The 23,103-nt window shown below is 42.6% G+C and overlaps 1 protein-coding gene across 1 annotated transcript; it reads left to right on the top strand.

Moving 5' to 3' along the window:
- The first annotated feature begins 464 nt into the window (after positions 1-464).
- FAM83F (family with sequence similarity 83 member F) lies at positions 465-21,266 on the top strand. Its single transcript, XM_048933393.1, has 5 exons — positions 465-1,298; positions 4,998-5,165; positions 11,331-11,452; positions 11,969-12,681; positions 17,394-21,266. The coding sequence occupies exons 1-5, from the start codon at positions 603-605 to the stop codon at positions 17,456-17,458; spliced, it is 1,764 nt and encodes a 587-aa protein (XP_048789350.1). The 5' UTR covers positions 465-602; the 3' UTR covers positions 17,459-21,266.
- Positions 21,267-23,103: the final 1,837 nt, after the last annotated feature.

Here is a 23,103-nt window from a genome sequence, read left to right as displayed (position 1 = left end):
TGCTGGGCAGCCTTGGGCAAATCGCTCTGTCATCCTACTGCTTGTAAACACGGCATCCACCTCCTGCTTTTTGGGCTTTCTGGGAGTCACTGAGCTGCTCTTTTGGTGGGTTGGGAGGGGGCCGGCTAGCAGCCAGCAGGGCCCAGTGGCCACTGTCATGGTCTGCCTGCATTGCCTCATTCCTGATGAATGCAGTCACCTTCAAAAAGAAAAGGAAAAAAAAGAAAAAAAAAAACCCTTTTAAATAGATTTTTGAATTCACACGCCTGCACACTATAGGACAAGGTGGGATGGCTTTAAACTAAAAGAGAGGAGATTTAGGTTAGAGTTAGGGGAAAATGCTCTACTCAGAATGCAGCAAGGCACTGGCACAGCTGTGCAGAGAGCTACGGTGCCCCACCCCTAGAGGCAGTCAAGGGCAGGTTGGATGGGGCCCTGGGCAGCCTGAGCTGGTGGGTGGCAGCCCTGCCCACAGCACGGGGTGGGACTGAGTGGGCTGTGAGGTCCCGTAAACCTAACCTAAGCCATTCAATGATTCTCCTGCAAGCCACAGCAGCAGCTCAAGCCTGCCAGGCACAGCAGTAAGGGACAGCCAGCCCACCATGCTGTGGGAGCACCACCCCCGTCCCCCAATGGTCAGAGCTGCAGGCAGGCAGGCCTGGGAGGGTGCCAGAATGAAGGGGATAGTCATATTCCCATTGAACCAGAGAAGCGTGAGGGGCCGGCACGGGGCGGTGCGGCTGCTCCACCTGTCGGGGCGGGCTCGGGCAGGCCAGGTGAGGCGGTGCCGGCCCTGCCTTTCCCTCCTTCCACAGCCTCCCGGCACTGCGGATGCCGGCAGCATGGCGGACTCCCAGGTGTTCCTGCTGGACGAGTCGCACGTCAACGAGAAGGTGACAGAGGCGCAGGCCTGCTTCTATTATAGCGAGGAGCAACGTCGAGCCCTGGAGACGCTGGTGACCCGAGGCGAGGCCGCATACAGGGAGACCCTGCGAAAGGAGCATCTCCAGGGCTTCCTCTCCAGCCAGGAGCTGCAGGCCCTGCGGGGCAGCTGGCGGGCATATGAAGACCCGCGGGAGAGTGCCAAGGTGATGCGGGGCCCCGGCGGCAAGGCCGTCTCGCTGGCCTACTGGCCTGAGCTCTCGGACACGGAGGTCCCGCCGCTGGACCTGGGCTGGACCGACAAGACCTTCTACCGGGGCATCAGCCGTGTGGCCCTCTTCACGCACCCTCGCAAGGAGGAGAACGTGCCCCACCTGAAGGAGGTGGTGAGGGAGATGATCCAACAGGCACAGAAGGTAAGGAGCGGCCTCTGTGCATTTGTGCCTGGGCTGTGTCCACGTGTTGGTCACCCAGGCAGAAGGGCCGGGCTGGGGACACGCGGGGTGGCAGGAGCCCACCACCACACCAGCCGTGCTTCGCTCTCCTGATTGCCACCAGGCTGGGTTTTCCACGCGGTTCATCACCCATCACACTGCAGTTTGCCAAAGCTGACGTCTGGAATGGGTTCACCCCCAGACCCCCATTATGATTTTGTAGCCATGGTTTGTTTTTTTCCTGCCCAATTGCAGTGTATGATCCAGAGGGCAGGCAGGATGTGGTGCTGCTCCAGCTGCCTCTCCTGTACGTGCAGGTAACCCCAGTTAAACACAGGGCAGCTGGTTTGTTTTGGATTGTTTTCTGTGTTTGCAATCCAGTACAGCCCTGACTGTGAGGCAGCCAGAGTCCAGACAATATGAGTCTGTTCCTCCTGTTTATCTTGGACTAGAAAAGACTGTTAGTGGTGACAGTGCACCTCTGGCAAGAAAACAAGCCAGCCATGATGCTCCAAGAGTTTGCATGAAAGAGTTAGGGGGCAGTGACAAGGTTTTTCTAGGTCTGGGTGAAATCTCCAGGAAAGACTGTCTGTGAAATTACCCCTTTTGTAGCTGGTATCTCCCCTCTGGAGGGGAGACAGCAGCATAAGCCGCCTCACTCCTTCTCTGAGTTTTGCTGCTTTCTGTTTTTTCTGCTTTCTGATTCAGCACTCTCCCCCGCCGCCACTCTTCAAGCTCACCCTCTGCATGCACAGCCTTTGCAGAGGCTTGTTTAAAGCAAATCTGCTGGGAAACACAGAAAATTTTCCAGAGAGACGTTTAACCAGAGGGTGTTCTCCACTCCCTGCTTGCAGCACTACATGCACACCCTGTTATCCTATTCCACTACTGGCACAATCAGTCACACAGAAGAACCAGAAGCTATAAAATGCTTATGCTCTGACTTGCTGATGCTCTGACTTGCATCCTCTTGCTTTGCTGCAAATGCCTCTACAAATTGTATGGTAACTGGGAAACTTTGCTCTTTTCAATACCTGTGCCTGGAACACAGGTAATTAATTTCTTTGTAGATATATTTTTCACTGGCCAGATGAGCTGTCCCCCTCCCAGCCCAAAGGTGGTTTTAGGTTTAACAGCCATTTTAGTGTTTAATGGTCTTTTTCTTAAGTAAGTACCTATTGTTTTCCATCAAGCCTGACTTGGAGAATAAAATCTCCAGGTAGGAGCTTTTCATTCAACAGATTAGAGTGGGGGTTTTGTTTGTTTGTTTTGGTGTTTAGCTTTGTTTTGGTTTTTGGGAGGGAGTGGCCCTAAAGAGATACTAGTAATATTTGGCACATGTCTAGGGGTGGCTTATCATTAGTGTTTTACATACATTAATTGAGCTATCTTGCCGCAATGATTTTGGCAAGTTAATGCTTGCCAATCTGTAAATACCCATGAAGAGCAAGGCGTACCTATAGATCCTATAGGTAAGTAGCACTATTATCCATAGGGCAGAGAGGGGAATGGAGAAAAGAAAAACTCCTACGTGGGGTAGGTGCTCATGCTCTGACTTGCTGTGTTTGAGAACGCTCCTAGGTTATCTTGACAGATCATCTGTAGTGTCAGGGGTTTGGAAAGACTAACATCAACAGCGCAGTTGCCCCTTTCACATTTTGAGACTTGAAAGAACCATCTGTAAGGCAGTTCATCAGCTTTTTCTATGGACTTAGTTTCCATATTTGTGGGTTAAGTCCATAGTCTTGCAAACAAGCCTGAACTGATGTAGAGCTGCCAAGCCAGCAGGCAACTGTCCCTTCATATTACAATGCCAGTACTAATAATCAGTGGTCTGTCCAGAGTGTGCTTCAGTTTTTACAGTCGTTTGTCGTCTTGTGGATGGAGGGGATGGAAAGGAAATACATTCCTACTTCTTTTGTCTATTTTTCATCAATTCTCTATGCTAATGTTCTTATTTTAAATGAATTTTATTTGGTGTTCTTGCTGCTGAGTAATGACGTCCAGACCAGTGTGTGTGAAAGGTTAAGAAAGCACAGCATGCCTCAGTTAATACCTGAAAACTTAAGTCACAATGTGCCTGTTTGTGAAGTTGTTGAAGAGTGAAGTGATGGAATTTCAATGTATTTTTCAGAATTCCTTGCCTCTTGCTGCATTTAGTTAGAAAGTAAGGACCAAGGTGGGAGCTGAAATCCAGTTCTTCTAACCTAAGAGAAGTTGTTGAAGGACTTAAAATTAGCTTGTAATGTACCTCCTCCATAGTTCACCTGTATCAGGAATGTACGTGTTAATGATGGACATAAACACAATGTCAGCTCTTTTTTTCTTTTTCTAATAAGGAACAGCTTGTGTAAGCACTGCTGACAGAAGGAGCGTGACAGAGCAGAGCTGTTGGTTATTGTTGGCCATACAGAGAGACTCAACAAAAACAGAGGACATTTACTGTGCTATCACTTTCCCACATCCATTTTGCTCAAGGGCATTTTCAAAGGAAAGAAGTGCCTGGTGAGAATTATCCCCCCTTCCACAGGGAGCTACTGCAACTGGAGCTGCACCTTTTCCAAACATCACCTGAAGAAAATTCTGCTGTTAGGTGTAGTCTTCAGCTCCATTCACACATTATATGTGCTGTCTGCAGCACAGCTCAGCTCGTTGCTGTGACCCTGGTGCCTGGGAAGCTAGAATTTAGGCAACTCTACTCCCAGCCTACCATCAGCGTGAGAGCTCTGACCTGCCAAGCTGGTGGTTCCTAGGGATGGGGAGAACTGCAGTTTCCTTCATGCATAGCTTTCAGGATGCTGTGAAGCATAACTCCTTCAGGAGGAAAAGGGAATTGATTCTTCCAATAGCGTTAAAGACACAGAAGGGGAGAGGAAGACAAAACATGTAAGGTCAGCATAAAAGTTGCCCACAGTCATCTTGTTTTTGTTGTTACTCATCCTATGAATGTTCAGGCTTGTCTGTCATGTTAGTGCAACCTTTTGCTTTCTTGCTTTTATATAAAAAGATCTGTGTCTGGAAAGAGGTATTAATTTCATACCAGGAAAAAACGTACATGTGAAGAGAGCAAGTGATCATTTTGCCTCCAAATCTTGAATGTGTGCTCCAGTCTCTTCCTTACAATTATGAGATGTTTATGTCTGAGCTGTACATGACATTCCTCATGAAGCTAGCCCTGAGAGCAGAGTTCTTTTTGTCTGCTTTGTGCACTATAGCTGAGGACTCATGCTCCCATTCCTCTGCACGTTCATTCTTCCATTACTCACCTTCTGAGAAGTGTTATGGCTGAGTTTTTCACTTTTCTTTTTTAGACTTTTATCAGTGTTTCTCTTTAAGTGCATCCTAATGGAGGCAAAGAGAGTTTCACAACACTGGATTAAAAATGGGTATTTCGCTTTGGCGTTTTTCAGGCTGCTGAAATAGCCATCTTCCCTTAGAGGAAGACCCCTCAAAGACAGTTAGTTATTGCATTCTTTTTAAAATGCAGCAGGAGCCATGCCAGAAAATTACAAGGTTATTGGAAATGCTTGGGCACATACATCCCTGTACTCCTGTCTCACCTGTGTACTCTTCCATATTCTGCTATCAGTGCTCTCCTTTATTTTGTACCATTAAAATGGGCTTTCCTCTCAGTTCCTAATATTTTATTTAGTTGCTTGTCTGCTGTCTTCTTGTTTCTAGATTATTGCAGTGGTCATGGATGTATTTACAGACCAGGATATCTTCCGAGATATTGTTAATGCAGCATACAAACGCTGGATCCCAGTCTATATAATCCTAGATGAGGATGGTGTGAAGCTCTTCCTGGAAATGTGCAGATGCCTTGACCTCAGTGACTTGCAGATTCGGGTAAGATATTCAAGACTGAATCATCATTTTTTGCAGCTGAGTGGCCTTCCTGAGTTGTAACAAACCTTGTAACTCATTTGGAGAGATCATTTGCCTTTCACCTGAAACAGAGATCTGTGTAGTTTTTTGGCTTTTGTGGCCTGTATATTTCTTTTAGGAAGAAATTTGCTTGAGGAAATTCCTGTAGGTCTCCTATGCAAGTCCCAGATTTCTAGAGTAGTTATTTTAGTAACTGGACTCCACACAAACAATAACAGTACACATATACATACTTTGTGAAATCGAGACTTTCCTGTCTATCAGTTGTCATCTGGGACTGAACAAGCTTATATTCCTTTGCCTGAGAACATTTGGGACTGTAGGGCACAACTGCTCTCCGGTTCCATATTGGAGTACGTCTTCACACAGCACATGAACCACAGTAGAGTAGGCAGCTTAGCTTGGCAGGCAGAAGCAACTTCAGTAGAATCTCTTTCCATTGCATACAAACTGAAATCCTTTTGTGTGTTTATAGCTGCTATTGTGTTGCTCACCATTTTAGTCACTGTCACTACTACAGATTTATTCCAAATACTGGAAAAGTCACTAGATTGGAAACAATCTACAGGGTGCAAGACTCACCACTCTTGTGATCCAACTGCTTTGCAGAGAAGTTTTTTTTTTTTAAATAAAAAAAAGAAGTCCCATTTTGTGTGGAGGAAGGGCAGATCTTCCACAAACACTCTATAGTTATAAACAAACAAACGAAAAGCTCTGAAGGTAAGAGAGGCTCATATTAACCATTCAAGCACTACCATCTTACATGTGGGTGAAAATGAATTGCATATTTCTGAACAGTGCTCCTATGAACTATCACTGCTCGTAGTTTCTGGACTTCTTCATGAGAAAAGACATCCAGCTGAGCAGCTTTCTCATCTTTCCTCTAGTGTATTTGAAAGCGAGACACAGGCATTGTTATAATAGACCTGTTTCAAGCTCCAGAGGTGTTCTGTGGTCTGAGCTCAGGTCGCTTTGGTAGAAAACTGTACAAGTAGCTCCATTTGCTCTGGTACCTGTTTTCCAGTACCTTTCTCACCATGTCATTGTGTACAAGAACGACGACTTCAATATTGATGCCATCAAAAGCACTAGAAAACTCTTAAGTCTCTTCTGTGCTTCCCTTCTCTCACAGCAGCACTTGCTGTGTTTTTCTTTGGACTCCTACTGAGTTGAAGGAGTTCCACCAAGGAAGAACCTTTTAACATCTTTCTTTAATTAAGTTCCTCACTCTTCTGCGAATTTTCAACCCACAGTCTGTTGTCCTTTAAGTTTTTTTTTTGTTTGTTTTCCCAGCTGTGTCATCCTGTGTCATAAATTCCTCTCCTAGAGATATTATATTCCTTTTCCAGTTCAGCTAAGGAGGCTTTAGTTAATTTTGTTAAGGTCAGTGCAGTTTATTCCGTTCTATGGTGCTATGGAAAGACTGGGAAGAGCCTTTCTGTAAGGAAAAGCAGGTCACTTGTTTCTCAAGAATAATGGCTTCTTACCATCCTGCCCAAGTTCCCGTTGCCAGTGTGACTATAAGGGTCAAGAAGATGAGCAGCAGCTTGTTGGTCGCGCTTTCCTGCAAAGCTTTATTGGATGTATCAGTGCTGCTGTTTGGGTGAGAAATCATCATAATTTGACACCAGGTTTTGGATAACCAAGGAATCTCAAGCAAGATGTAATCTCTCACTTGAGGACTTACCCCACCTCACTGAGCTAACGTGTCTGGGGTTGTTTTGCATTTTTAGTGCTGGCTTTTCCACAGAAAGTTGCAGCAATGTGGGAGATAACTTGAAGGTTTAATGTCAGATTCTCATGTGAGAAAAAAAGAGATGACACATTACTATCGGTTGGCATTGCTGCAGCTTCAGGGTGCTTATTCTGACTTCTGTCATCACCAGATGCTCAGACTGCTGTGATTCTTGTTCTTGTCCTCCATCGATCCCTTCACCCGATGCAGAATGAACAGTTAACAGTTCCCAGTACAGGGAGGCTTACTGCTAACACTGGATTTTGCCCTTTGTCTACATGTAATGCAGGGCATTTTCACAAAATTCTTGGCTATTTTTTTAAGATGGCAAGGTATCACCATCCTCCCACAGTCTCACAGCAAGGAAAATGGTGTAGGAAGACTGTATCACACTCTACAAAGACTATTCACTGACTTCACATTTGAAATGAGAAAATCTCACATTTTGCATGAAGGCCAGAGTTCGTTAAAAATGCATTTAACTTCAATCATCTGTGCATTCATCCTGAGATGTTAATGTGAGCATGTCTTATTTGTATGAGTCATGTGGCTTCTTGAGCCTGCAGGACGTGGTTTGCCAGACTTTTGTTATGTTAGGTGTTCTATTTGACATAAGGGTGTTCTTTTGAGATCAGAATGAATCAAAGTTCTCATAGATATAAAATTCATAGCCCCACAAAATGTCCTCTTGTTGACCTGAAGGTGAGGGTTGTCAGTAGTTTTTAGAGGTGTTTTCTTCCCTGTGCTTCTGCTAATCAAGTCTTCAATGAAAAACACTTTTGATTAAAGACATGGAGTTCACCTAGAGCTCTGAGGAAATGCAGAGAATGTGGTATCTGCAGGAAGTTCACTTTGATATTAATTTTTACATTCATTTTCCTAACATGCAAAGAGTTCTTTTCCTCTCTCCAGGTAGTCTTACAGGCTTCTGCCTAAAAGATTTTTTTTCAATTTTGTTTCAGTTTTTCTTGTCTTACCTTCCAGATTTCCTCATTCAATTCTAACTCAACGGAGAAGCTGAATGTGATGTGTTGCAGTGCTGTTTTGTTTTAATTATCTGTTAGAAAATTTTACTAGACTGCTCGTGACCTTTCAAAAACAGTAATTTACAGGTGTCTCTTTTTAGAAAGACACAAAAAAACCCTCAGTCAGTATAAGGGACTTTTGAGCTACTGTCACGTAACATCTACTGCTATGGTCTGTTGCCTGTCCTTTATCTGATTTAAATCTTTCTTGCCATTCATCCCAAAGGAAACACAGATTTCTGCTTCCTTTGCAACATTTATATCAATTGCTAGAAGTTCTAAGAGCAAAGGGACATAGAGGATTCCCTGGTGAAAATACTTGCAGCACCCACCTTTAGAGTCCATCCCACGTACCTCATGATATCCAACCCCGTGCTTGTGGGCACTCCTGCTTGGATCTGCTAGTGGTCAACTACGTGTCAGTAACAGTGTACTACTGACTTTCTCAGTTGAGTCTAATTTAACTTTGTGTGGATGCAGCACAAGGTTTAAAAATGTGTCACAATAAATCAAGAAAGACTGATTCCTTTACTGTGTGAATTAATTAGGCTGGTGTGTTACCAGTCTGTATTAAGTTGCTGCCAGAGAGTTGTTAGTCACTGCTTGCAATGAGGAGTGGTGTAAGTCTGTGTAAAGGAAATGTGGAAACCTAACAAAGACTGCTGCCTACATGAGGCAGGATATAACCAAACTTAAGCAAGTTGCTGCAAGAGTACAGGTTTGGAAAGGTCTCTTCTACCTGGAAACGAACTGATCCTTTACCCCAAGTACTTGTTCATACAGTAACGTTAGTGCCCAAAGAAAATGGCTGAAATCTCACCTCATTTATATTTGTCTTTCCACTTCTGTTGTGTAATCTTCAGTACGTGAATCCAGGCTTGTTCTTTCTCTGTACAGTTGATATATTAGTCTTCAAGTGCTCCAAGATCCTTCAAGTAGGAAACATTATACAAATAACCTATTAAGTGACTCGGTGTTTTATATGACTTAGTGCTTGTTTTCTGCATTTCAAGATGCATTTATACACTCCTGTGCCTACTTTGTTCGAGGAGGTTTATGTGTTCAGCTGTTTGGTTCTATCCCCTTTTTCAATGTTAAACATAGCTCAGTTACTGCAAAAATTTGAATGTGATTTCTCTCTTCCTAAAGAAGGTGATATAACATACAAACACAATAAAATCCACACTTGTTTCATGCTAAGAAGCAGTCTGCTTACACAGGCTGGTACTACTCAATTCAGAAAGGAATAAGACATTTCAGAGCTGTCAGCTGATTTGAAGGACAGATGTCCTCACTGACACCTCCAGTCAAGATTCCATGATGTGGCAAATTCCAAATCCAGCTTTATTCAGCAAGGAAAAAAGACAATTATTTTTAGTCGACCAGCCAGTCTACGAATGTTATTCTAAATACTGGAAAGGGCAGCCTTTCTCTTGTGCTCTACCCAACCTGCATTCAGCATCCCACACAAATGACTCACTGCTAGCTAGGCCTTGGGCAAGTCACTTCATCTTTTTTGTCTCTCAGGTTTCTCATCTTTAAAACAGGGCGATAATACTGTCATTGGTGTTGGGAGGATTAATTAGCTAATGCCCACACAGGACTGCAGACAGATCAAGCAGTAGATGAATGCAAAACAGTAGTATCATCAGTTACTGTTAGTCAGAATTTGTACTGCCACCACTGTATTTTACTGAAGCAAATAGGAACCGATTCAAAAGGTAAGAGTTATATTCAGAAAACTGTTTTTTTTGACAAAAATCCACATTCTTCTAATCACTCATTCCTGCATGCTGATTTCTACAGCCTATTGATATTTAAGCTGTCAATTAGGTTCGCAGTAATAGTACTTAGCTCTTTGTGGGATCTGAGGCTGTGCTAGCCTTAGCCAAATCCTCATGATTCTCCTGTTCTGCAGATGGGGGAAGAATGACGCAAAGGTGAATTGGCTTTCACAGAACATAGCAGGGAATACTGCCAGAACTGTGATTACACGAGACTGTCTGACTCCTAACCCTATATTTATTACTCCAGATCACAATACCTTTTAGCTTTTCATTGTTAAAGAATTCTTAAGAGAAACAGATGGTATGAAGAAAACGGTCTAAATTTGTATGTCAGAGTGACAAGATAATTTGCTCCAAACTTTGCTGGCAATGAGTGCTTTTAAGCATTGGGTTTTTTATTTTTTTTTTATTGTTTTTTTAATGTTAGGCAATATGTATGTACACCTGTCTGGCAATTCATCCTCGAGCAGTCAGGACCCATGGACTTCAGCATTGGTCTGTGCAGAATAGCTCACAGTCTAACATGCAAATATGTTTTTATACGATGTGTATGCATGTCTGTTGTAGAAAATCAGGTAACCTGAAATCAGGTTTTTTTTTCCTCTGTCTCTTGTACTGCTTTGTGTTATAATTTGTAGATTCAGTGGCTAAAAGGGTGTGAGACAGGAGGTTTGAGGAGAGATAATACCTTCTTCCAACTACTTCAGTACTTTTCATGAGAAGTTTTGCCTTCCCTATCTGCAGAAATACTTCTTTGCTGATTTGTTTGGGACACTTATCCTACATCTTTTATTCAGAATAAAATTCTGTGTTTTTCACTCTCCATTGAACAGAGATGAATGTAGGTAGACACTGTAACTGGTGTTCTTAGCAAAATGATGTCAGGGTTCCTTTGTTGTAACAGGCAGGAAACATCTATATATGTTTTGAATGGTACAACTGTTTGCTCACCCCTTCTGTAATAATTAAATAGCCTAGTCCTGTAATTTGCCCAGTTCTATCAAACTATATGTTGTTGGGATCAGAACACAAGCCTAAAATAACCTAATTTAAGCCTCATACATTCTGAGTCTTTTTGATTGCATAGGCATTGCAAAGTTCCTTGGTTTTGTGATTCTGCTAACATTGTCTGGAAAAGACCTCACTGATGCTATGGAATAGGGATTGGGATTCAGAGACTACAGATGTGACTCAGAGCTTCATTTCCCTGAACTGGGTTGGGCCTTCTGATGTACAGCACAGGACTAGAGATGGTGGATTATCTCATTTGGAAAGCATTGTCTTGTCAGTGGGCTAAGATGAATAGTTGAAGACAGCAGACGGTTACAGAGATGCTGACTTACTGGACAGGGTTATAAACTGATGCATAGGAGTAAGTTGTACTGAAAGATGACAACAACAGAGTTTTCAACACTGCTTTCCTTTCTGCAGCCCTTCTGATTTCTGGTGTCTAATGATGAGCTGTAGTCCCAGAAGTTATGAGATAATGTGAGTGATGTGTGAAGACTTGGAGTTGGCAATTATCTAATTCTCTGCCCTATTTATTGTGAAATTTTGGTTTTTTTTACTTCCTGGTTAGAACATCCGCATCCGTTCTGTGACAGGAGTTGGGTTCTACATGAAAACAGGGAAGATCAGAGGTACACTGGCATCTCGATTCCTGATGGTAGATGGTGAAAAGGTGGCCACTGGATCATACAGGTGGGTTGCTCTTGCATAAGGCAGAGCTACATTCTTCTTATATAAATAATGACGTGTGTGTCTTGTTCTCATGTCGATCATTTTTTTTATCCTCCTCTTTGTAATCTGTTTGGCATCTGTAGAAATTGGAGTAAAATAAGAGAGAAGGTAGCGTAGAGCACAAACTGCTCCCAGGAGCAAGTCCCTGACAGTGGATTGTTTCATTGTGCTGGAGATGGTGCTACACTGCATGGGCCACTGTACTCAGTTCTTTTCAGAGAGGTTTCCAATCTGGAGACTCTTGCAGTTGCTTTTCTAAAAGGAGGATATGCTGTTAAAAAGTACCAGTTTTCAGGTATTTTCTTCCAGATCTTGTTTGCGTGCCTAATGAAGAACAATAATACTCAACTTCACCTATCTATCCTGACCCATATTGGCAAATAGCACAATGCTATGTATTCTCATGGTGTTTCACATATTGCTGGGTGGGCTGGGTCAAGTATGCAAGAATCTTACGATTCTGTTTCCTATTCTTAGCTTCACATGGAGTTCATCCCATATTGACAGAAACATCCTACTAGTCTTGACAGGACAGCATGTGGAGATGTTTGACATTGAGTTTCGTGAGCTCTACGCTATCTCAGAGGAAGTAAATTTCTGCAAGGAATTGGGTATTGCTAATCCTAACCATCATGGAATTGGGAAATCAGGCTTTCATTCCTCCACCGTGGCTCGGAAGATCATTAATCCCAAGTACGGCTTAGTGGCAGGGGCAACTCGTGGTGATATGTTGCTCTGGGCTTCACGACACAGGGAGGATAATCAGGATAATATGGAAAGGGAAGAAACAAGTGAGTCTAAGAAACGATTAAATCAGTTTCTGAATGACTTAATCACATTAGAGCAAGAGCTCCCAGAGATTGAACCACCTCTGGAGAACTTCAGCAGGCAGAATCGGAGCCCTCAGAAACTGTTGTCCCGGTTCCACATGGACCTGAAAAACAAATCCAAGTCCAGAGAGTCCATTCGTGATGTGAAGAAAGAAGATGCACAGGCCAACTCAAAGCAAGGCAAGCGGTTTGCCAGTGGGATTTTTGGTCGCAAGGCCAAACGATCTCCAGGTTCAAGCATTGAAGCAAATTCTTTTGCCAGTGAAGGACACTCAGGGGAAGACCTTGGGAATATGAAACTGGAATATGAGCAGCTCAGCACAAGCCATGCCAGCGTTCGGAGCGCTGAAGGCATCTCAGGTAAAACCTCTCCTATTAGCACGTTCTGCTACTGTGGTTTTAAGCTGCCTCTGAGTTTGGTTGATTGGTGCAGATGTATTCAACACAGGCTCCTGAGTAGATCCTGTTATTTCCTCTGTACTAAAATGAACAGGATCAAAGAAGAGCAGAAGTTGCATCAAACTAAGCATAATTCCAAAGGCAATTTAATGGCATTCTTACTGTAATATTGCTACTTCTCATGTATATGCTTTCTGATGCTTCCCACTGAGCAGCTGTGGGATAGAAAGATGAGTGTCTCCTTGTGAAAAACTGGTTGCATGTACAGTTAAGCAGCAACAATGTGCTTGGTGTTGTAGTGGTTAGTGTGCAGACAGACTTCCAGTGTAACCCCCCCAACATCATTTGGCTTTTGTCAAGTGTGTTTACAGTGCCAGGGCTTCTGGTGAGGAAGGAAACAAGTTTCTGCTGAGGTAAGAGAGCAAGAAGTGAGAAGATGGAAGTTTTTAAAACTTGCTCCCTTATCTTTGAAATGAAAAAGAGGGTCGTGAAAATAGGAGCTATGGAGAAGCACTAGATCTGAACCTTCCCTTCTTTGCTAAGGAGCTGTTGATATATTCGCTGAGCTCTTCCAAGTCTTCATTTGGTTGGATAAACAAATGATAACAATTTCTCCTAATTTATGTGTTCATTGCTAACATCTCAACATTCCAGGTGCTTTGTCAGTTTGAAGTAAAACTAAGGACTAAGCCTGGTTGTCCTTCTCTCCCATTGAGGTGTGCTGGATGTCATTTCATCTTGCAATAGCAGGAAAATAAACTAGTTCAGGGAGGAAAATTTCTTCCCAACTTGTCTGGCCATGCTGTGCTCTGATAAATTCAAAATGTGGGAGTGAAAACATGAATTCCCTTAAGTCTGCCATGATGTGATGTGGAAAGATATTCCCCGGAGAGCAAAAAGGAAAGCAAAGTACTAGAAAGGTTCCAGGTTTTGATTGATTGAATTCTTAGAAGTATTTCTGGCTAAATAAGGACAGGCTCAAAAATGCCAAATGAACGCAAGAGAGGAAAAATATAAGAAGGCATAAATTGATTGAGACTATAGTAGACCCATTTTGGGATGTGTTTGGCATTTGGGGAGGCAAAAGTAAACCTTGGTCTTTACCCTCTCATCACATCACTTTATTTTATGAGCAGACAGCGTGTGCTGCTGGGCCCCATTCCTCGGGACCAGGAAAAAGAAAATTCATAGACCTATAGGGAGATGTATGGGCATTTCTTTTCAGAGGATCAGAGCTGAGGACTTGCACTACCCTCTAGTGACAGAAATGGAGAATTGTGGAAGTTCTGATTTGTCAGCTCTTCGTAATATCAGACATTCCCCAAGTTTCTTGTTGTCGACTGCTTTAAAGCAGACAGCCCTCCATTCCCACCATATGGCAACGTGGCAAAATTATGTACATATTGAGGCAAGAGAGAGACTGATCTCTCTAGTTGGACATTGGGGTGCTGAGCCCTTCTGGGCGTTGCACAGGTCAGGGCAGCAGGGATGTCTCCTTTTTAACAGAGTAAATCTATGCCAGCTTGGTCTGGATTATTTCCATAAGGACAAAATCATGCTATTATATTCAGGTTTTATTAATTGTCACTGCAACTTCCTGAGAGCTGGCAATAAAGGAGAACGTAAAACACTGACCTTGGGAGACCTAGGCTGGTTCCAGGCAAGCCACTTTGAAAATACAGGGAATCAGCAGAGGTTCCGTTCTCCTACCTTCCTGCTGTGTTCTTCCTGACAAGTCTTTCCAAGAAGTCAATGCAAATGTTTCCTGCTTTGCTTTGTGCTAAATGAGATTTCCTGCTCCAGTGACACTGGGAGACTCCACAGCTTTTGAAGTGTGGTGAAAGTAGGCTTAGGTCATCCCATGTAAATGGCTGAGGGAAGATCACTCTGTGTTACATTTGACTCACTACTTGTGAAAGAAAGCTTCACTAGCCCGGTGGTTCCAAAGTGAATGGAGATGGCAGAGGGCACATTAGGGAGATGAGACTCAGGAGAAAGGAAAAATTGAGTTACCACTGAAGATACTGCAGCTACTTGATTAGCAGCATGTGCTTCATTAGGATTTAATAGCATCCTGAACATGGATATGGAATAAAGTTCCATCTTAAAGATAAAAACAGGAAACCTTTTGTTCTGAGGAAACTGACCAGTAATGTTTTAAAACTTGAAGTTGTCCTTGAGCAGACCTAGTCAGAACTGATGCTGCAATACCCTGAGTGGCAGAAGGGAGGAAAGAAGTGGAAATGAAGGAGGGAGATGGTGCTAGATACACAGTCAGGTTAGGATGCAATTATTCAGAGCTTCACAGTTTGAAATAGTTACCCCTACCTTTTGTGAAGATTAAACAGCACACTTAAGCCCTTTGGGCCTGCCTGTACACACATCCTCCAAAGTCACAATTAATTCTGTGATTCTGTTGTACCACAGAGACACATCACACCTTGCAAATGCACCAAAAGACCAGATCTACACCCAAGTAGCTTGCAGAGTAAGCTCAGAGTAAGACATTATTCAAGCAGACTGAATGTCCAGTTCAGTCTTGTAAGAGCAAATGGTGTTGAAAAGAGTGCAAGCTGGGGTGGGGTGAAACTATTTTGAACAGTCTCTGAAAATCTGGCAGGGTATTTACATGCTAGAAAATGGTAACTACAAGTTAGAATGGGGAGCCTGGAAAACACAAGGGCAAAAGAAGGGAAAACACAAGGAAAATACAGACAGTAATGTTCTGAATTACATGCTTTAATTAACTTCCTGGGGTGGTGTTCTACCACAGTGCATGGAGATTTTGTTTTGTCTTACAAGGTTTGCTTAAACCACACCATCAAATCAACACAATTCTTGAATTTCACTATTGCCTGCTTCGAAGCACAACAACAACAGCTCTGAACCTGACCAGAATGTTGTTAATTTTATGCTGCTGCTGGGCAGGCTGTGATCAGCAAAGACACTTGATGTCTGTGTGCAGTTTCTTAGAAATACTGCAAGGGTTTCAAAGCAGTGTGCCTTTGGAAGGCACTGGCTTTTTGTTTTGTTTCTTCCCTGCAAGTAGCAGTCTAGATGGGCAGAAAAAGCAGTTTAGTTATCACCAGTGCTTTTCAGCCCAAGTGGGATCATAGACTGGTGGTAACTGGACATTTTAGCTCCTGTTGTAAAGAGAGAGAGGGAAATGATGTTGGGTACACACAAGGACTGTGTTTGCTCCAACCGTAGCAGGATCTGTAGAAAAGGCCAGAAGACAAGAGTAGGAAGAGTGAGAAGAATAAAGGAGCTGGGAGCTGAGACTGAGGTGAGAAGGAGTATTGATGCTTTTGAAGGTAAATGTGAAGGTCTTGAACATGATAACAGACAAGGAGGGGAATGGGGGTGGCAAGGAGATAGGGGCAATGGTAAGATTAGTAGTAACGTACAGAATGGGCCTAAGGGGTACAACAGTTAGTATGAAATGCCACGTGTTGTTGTGGGAAGGAGGCTGTAGCATATAGAAAAACCACAAAAGGGAGAGCAGGCTGCAGTGCAGCCTCTCACATGGATATGCAGAAATTGCAATGCAGAAGGGGAGAGGGAGGTCTTCTCTTTACCATCACGTACAAGTGAGGAAAATGTTGGTCAAATACCCACAAGCAAAAGAGTGACATGGATGGCTGGACAACATGAACTCAGAGATATTTTCCAGCCTTAATGATTCCATGATTTTATGAAAATAATTCACTTGAAGCCCAGTTCAAGGGCAGTGCTTGGATTGAATTCTTCCTCATTTCAGCATGGTTGAGACTTCTCAGTAACGTCAGGCAGTTTTCCTGTACTGATCATTGGCTCCAACTGCATGAGAGATGTACCTATCCCTTCCCTCTGTAGAAATATGTAAGTGGGGTCTGCCCTTGTTCAGAGTGGCTGCAAGCCATGCAGCTGCCCCCCTCAGTACATGCAGCCTCAGAATATATGTGATATACGTTGTGTGAGCCTAGCTGAGCCCTGAGTGCAGCAGAGCTCACTTACTTGCAAGAGCTTCTGCAAACACGCTTAAGTACAGCGCTTGAAAAAAGTCTGCTGGGGCATCCGGTTCAGAATCTGGCTGCAATGAAGTGCAAGTGTTAAAAAGTACAGATATTTGGAGAAGAAAATATATAGAGTGAGCAATGGAATAAACCTTAAGAAGATAAAAATTTGGGCGGCGTTATATGCTGCTTAACTGAAGGACCCTGAGGTCTGTGGATTTCTCTTGCAAAGGAAATGGTGGAAATATCACCGCTTGAGATGTTTAATACTGAACATGGGAAAAGCTCAGTGAGAATGTGTGTTGGGATCTGATGGATGAGATGACCTGACCTTTCTTTTTTGTTTTCATCCTTTACTGCTTGGAAAGCCTTCCACTCAAGTCATGGCCAGACTGCTTTACGGCACCATCTGGGATCTGAGAATTCCACTGACATTAGCCTGGGTACAGGCCAAGGCCTGGAATTACTTCTCCAGTGGCTTATAGCAAATAGTATTTGCTATTATTTTAGTACGTCTTCATTTCACAGAATGAGGAAATAAAACCCCAAGAGAATGTGGAGTGATGTTGGTCTAACACGAGGCGTATCATAAATAACAAGTATTAAAGCTTGAGTCCAAACTTCATCTGGATCTTATTTACTTAATAGTAACATTTTTTTGTCTTCTTTTCATTCCAGGTAACCTGGGTCCAAACTCCACTGCAAGCGATAAAAGCAAACAATCTACCTGTGTGTTATCTTGATTGCATGGGAAACTGAAGACTGAACAAGCTGGCTTAGTAACATGTTTATCGATTTGTCCTTACACAGTGGTCTGTCAAGCCACTGTGTGATCCTGGATGCAGCTGGCACCCCCAGTTAAATCTTATTTACTGGGTGAAGCATAGACTTTGGATGGTCTGTCCCTTAAATGAGGGTTAATGATGAATGTATTAGTCCATACGTGTGTGTGCATATAGATTTTATACATAAAAACAACTGTGATGACTGGTCTCAGAGCTTGCTCTGTGTCCAGGTAAATGCAGATTTTCAGACTTACTTATGCTGCTACTTCAGTCTGTTTAGTTACAGACTCAGAATCACTGTGTTGCATTGTTTACTTGGCTGCATTGCAGAAATGTATTGGCCCGATCGGCTGGAAGTCAGAGTCCAATCAGTGGCAAATTCTGGGTGAAACAGTGATGTTTACAGACAGCATAGCAATGCTTTGTCCTCAAGGAGTCTTCCTGTAGATTCTTATTGTCACTTATCCACACAGAAACTAGTGTTTGGGGGAGAAGGGTTTAGCCAGAAGAGGCCAATGGATTAGTATCTTAACTGTTTATTTCGTGTCGTAAATATAGTAGTCAAACAAAGCGATTTGGCAATAATCTGTTAAAAAGAAGCACTGGAGTATTAGGGGAGTGTTTAACCTGCAGCTGAGACTGGGTCAGAGAAATGCCTTACATGGGAGAGTGGGCAGATCTGGGAGCAGTCACACAGCTTTCGATGGCTGCTATAAAATCCTGTTTGTTGCTAAGTGAGCGGTACTTTACCCTTCATGGAAACTGTATGATTAAGGAGCACATCTCTGAGGCTGAAAAGAAGCAAAGCAGGCAGACAAGCTTTTCAAATGCTCCCTTCTTTTTCTTTTTTTCCCCTCAGGTTAACATTTCCAAGCTCTAAAAAATGCCTAAATCATGGGCTTTGATCCATAAGAGACGCTGCATGCAATCAGGCCAAAGGCCATCTAATCTGCTATCCTCTCTCTAGGGCACCAAGTAACAGGTGATCACAGAAGCATAAAAAATAAAGCTTGGGTACAAAAGTCTTTCTCTGACACTGTTCCAGCAGTCTGTGGACTTTCTGAACTGGCAGTTCCTTCTGGACCTGGCCTTAATGAATGCACTTAGTCCTTTTTTAAAATCCTTTTTGTACATTTGGCCTCCACAGTGTTCTGTGGCAGTGGACCCTGAGTTCATTGTGCAGTATTAAAAAGAACAGTCTTCAGGCAATTTTAATGGTTTACTTGATGATTTCATCGGGTGACCCTAATTATCCCACTGTCAGATGTAGTAATGACCACTCCTATTCCTCATCTCCTTGCCACTTTTTACAGACCTGTATCATACGTGTCCTCAGCCATCATGTTTCCAAGCTCCAGGTTCACGGTATGTGAAGCTATTCATTACAGGGGATGTGCTCAACACCACTGCCCTCAGGTTCGCTGGCTCTTTTCCAGTTCTGCCACTAACAAAGTGGAGAAGCAGGTTGTTTTTGTTTCCTCAGTATGCAGATTGATGTTTCACTCTGCTTTCTTGCCATCTAAATTATACACTCTCTAGTCATAAATAAGCCCTCTTGTGATATCTAAGAAAAATAAATCCTAATCATAGTAGACAACTGAAAGGTAACATACTTGTTTGCCAGAAAACTATACAGACATCTGAAGCAATGGGTTTAGGTTTTTTTGTGTTGAAACACTGTTGAGTTTATCTCAGTGCACAACAATGACAACTGCTGCACTACGAGCACAGAACAAGCTGCTCTAAAGGCTCTTCCAGGTGCTGGACTGCAATGTTGATTCTTACATTAGAACAGCTGCCTGTAGTTGATGATGAAATGCAATGGATTGATTGACTGATTAACTGCCTTTCCTGGAAGTGAATTTAACTTGAACAGCAACAAGGTTTGTTTTACTCTGGTTTTAACCTGTAGAATATCTTGAGACCCTAAAATACCAAAGGTATTATGCTCTCTGTTAAATACACTTTCACTCAGTGGGTTAAATGCTTGTGACTCTATATAGTTATTCTATATAGCCTTCTGGGAACAGGCTGTAGTTTTACTGCTAGGTCTGTCAGCTCCTATTATCAGCAGTGTTTTATAAAATTGTTCCTGGTAATGGAAGAGAAGAGGTGTTGGAAATTACACCATCACTTGGACACAGAAGTAAGTTAATACATGAGATATCCTGTTGGCTGCGGGTGCAGTGTTTATGTGCCAAAAGCTATTTGCTATATATATGTATGTACTATCTAAAATGGCTTGATTTTGCCATGCTTCCATTATTCTCCAAATGATTGGAACCTTTTTTTTTTTTTTTCTCCTGGTATTTATTTTACTTTGTTAGCAGAGATTCAAGAGAAATTTATGAAGCCAATGTGGTTCCAGTTCTTTGTTCTGATAGGAATGTTGTCACCTGGTACTTCCTTGTTCTCCCGGACTTTTAAGATATTTATTTATTTTTTAAATTGTGCAATAGGCTAATTTACTAATTAGTACTGTGTTAATATATCTGGTCAGGTTTTCCAGGAAGTCCTCTGCCTCTTTAGGTTTTTTCTTTGTTGCTTCATCTTGGGTGGAGTAACTTAAATCACCCGAGAAGCTGATTTCACTATTTCTTCTATTCTATGCTTGCTGATTAACACGCTTTACTTTCTTTTTCCTATGGCAGATGCGAAAGCACTTTCTTTAGCCTTGTCAACTAACAGGATCTCCTTTCTAGTGAGAATCTCTCATCAATTTGTCTTATGTTTTGATGCCACACCAGTTTCTAAAATGTAGTGTTTGCTCATTCGTTTTTAATTCCCTTCTCTACTTTTATTGTTTGAAAGTCATAGAAGTCTAATCTCATGCCTTGACTCCAGAGTCTAGTAGAATTCATCAGGCTTATTACACATTATTAATTTACTGAATTGAAGAGAGCAAACTTGCTTTCTTGCATGATGTGAATCTGCTTCTTAAACTCAGCGTGACTCTTAAGGGATGCACGCAACCTTGCTGATCCAGAGTGGATGTTTCAGACTCTGGTGGAACTTGTTCTTCCCTGCAGACAAGATCAGCTGAACTTGGACATTCGGCTGCTTCTATGGCAACAGGTCTGAGTGCTGGTGACGTGACTGCCTTAATTTTGCTAATTGTGGTTCTTCATAAGTACTAGGATCCTACCTGTAAAATGAACCTCTGTCGCTTTCCAGATACAATGTTGTTGATGGTGCTGCGGGCAGAGGGGTGAGAAGCAGTGATCGTCAGTTCTCTTAGAAGTCTCTTAATGGAAGCTGATGGTGTAGCAGCGCCTATAGCAGTCTTCAAATAAGATGTCATTTTGTCCTAGCACAAGAAGCCAGCTCTTGGAACTAACATAACCAAGTCATTAGCCTTCCAAGGGAGTGGGAAAGATGGAAGATATTTGATTGTTGCTATTGGGAAGAACAAGGTCAGCTCTCTTTGGAGTCTGTTTCCTGAGCCTGGACAATCCCAAGAGGTTGTCTGTTCTCTGGATCTTGTTCACTGTTGGTCATTCAGCCCAGGTTTGCTGACCATGTGGTGTACCATGGGACTATACTGGCCAGTCTTGGTTTTGGAAAAAGAGGAATGAAACTGGGGCTTGCAGCTCGCTATTTCTGATGTGAAATGGGGAATGGTTCTGGAAGAGCATCATGGCTGAATGCGTACCTTCTATGCTTCCTTTGGGATGCACTTGTATACTTAACGTACGTGTGTCCAGTGACTTTATGCCAAAGACATTTTCTAAGTGAAACAAATAAACTCTTTGCTGTGTTATGTTCAGGTAATTTGTTCATTGGTGTTGTTTTTAACTTCTCAACTGCACTTCCTAGATTGTTGGGATTTTTTAATTTGTTTGTGAACAACCTGTACTTTCTAGATTAGAGTAGGTTTTCATGTAACACATGAACATCTTTGGCCAATGCTATGTTTCTTAACAGATGTGGGGAATTCAGCTGCCCACACAAGCACACTGTCCTCTGGTACTGACTGCTTTGAGAGAGGCTGTACATCACTGGAGCAGGCTGGAGCAGATGTCCACTTCAATTTCTCTTTGGTGTTATTTTTCATTACCACTCTCTTTGCAGCTGAACTATGTCTTGCTGCAGCTGTAAATGCATATGACGAAGTGCTACTTCTGTTTTCCTTTCCATCTTTCCTGTATAATTTGTACCCATCAGTAATGACATTTCACTTATGAAACAGAATCCCTCTGCTACATTTCAGGTTTACCTGGTACAGTACAATCCTTGACATTTAAGTAACTCCACAGCTTGTTTCCCACGCTCCCTTTGTTTGGGTATACAAAAGCCTTTTTTAAAACTCCTGACCATGTTTCAGAATAAATCCAGTCTCTATTTTACTTCTGGGCATTATGGTACATGAAAATGTATTTACAGTAAACATAATCTTTTTCTTTCTTCCTGTGTTTAAAGTCCATGTAGCAATTGCATCCTTACTGTTTAAGAAGAGTCTGTCTAATCCAAGCTCATTTCACAGGTTATGTCAGGGCTCCAGTATTAACAACACCATCACTTTGTGTCTTTTCCTGTACTTACCTTATGGAGGTTTCCCAAGAAACTAAGATAAATGTACTTCATCTTTAATATTACTATTTATTATTTACTTCTTTCTTGTTTCCTGGCACTTTTGCTCACGCTCTTTCAAAATCAGGGTACAATTCAGGAATTAGTGACCTCTTTGTGTCACCTGACCTTGTGTCCCCTGTCCCTGGGGGAAATTTGGGAAATTTGCAGATTTGGGAATCCTCGTAAACAAGAAAAGCTTAGGAAAAGCACAAGCAACAGTAGAAACCCTCTCAGAAGAGAAACCTACGGATGTAGCATGTAGCAGAACTGACAGATGTTTACCTAACTCTTGTCACAACACTGATTGATTTCTGCTGCAATTCTGGACGTGTGTACCTGGGGAGCGAGGATGTAGAAAACCACACCTTAATATGTAATGTTTCAGCTTCTCCAGTCTCACTCACAACGTGGACAAACTTGCCATGCTTTTCAACACGTGAGGAAGAGTAAGGAAGAGTAAGGAAGAATAGCTGAGATGCATCTGCATAGGAACTTAGGGCAGAATTGCTGGTGTGTCCTAAATTCCTAATGTGATCTGCCAATGTCAAAAGTTTTTGAGATGTTTCTAACTCTGTTTTTCTCTCCATTTTCAGTCTCCTAGCTGCAATACCAGCTCCTGCCTCTTCATCTGCCTTGTCAGGTTTTGTTTTCTTTTTCTGAAATATTAGATATGTCACCTTCTAGGAGAACTGTGAGCATGAAACAGCTCTTCTCTTGCTTTTTACCTGAGACAGGCAACTTCCAGGTGATGGGGTGTGCTGAAAGACAAGACTTAATGACAGAGGATGTGTGAAATCGTTGCTTGTATTTTCCTGGTTATGTGTGGAATTTGTGCAGGAAAGCTGATGGAGCATAGCACCAAACTAAAACATGAATAACGAGGAAAGTAGCCCTTACAGAGGGCCTGAAACAGAATATAAAAATGAGAGCTTATTTTAATGCAAATACATATGGTATCATAGGCAAGGAACAGGGAAGTCAGGTCAAGGATACTTTCTAAGTACTGTCTGTATTCAAGGGTCTTTTGCCTT

This window comes from Lagopus muta, chromosome 1, assembly GCF_023343835.1.
Source record: "Lagopus muta isolate bLagMut1 chromosome 1, bLagMut1 primary, whole genome shotgun sequence".
NCBI classification, from domain to species: domain Eukaryota; kingdom Metazoa; phylum Chordata; class Aves; order Galliformes; family Phasianidae; genus Lagopus; species Lagopus muta.
The sequence above is the reverse complement of the archived record's forward strand: the minus strand, read 5'-3'. Positions and strand labels throughout refer to the sequence as shown.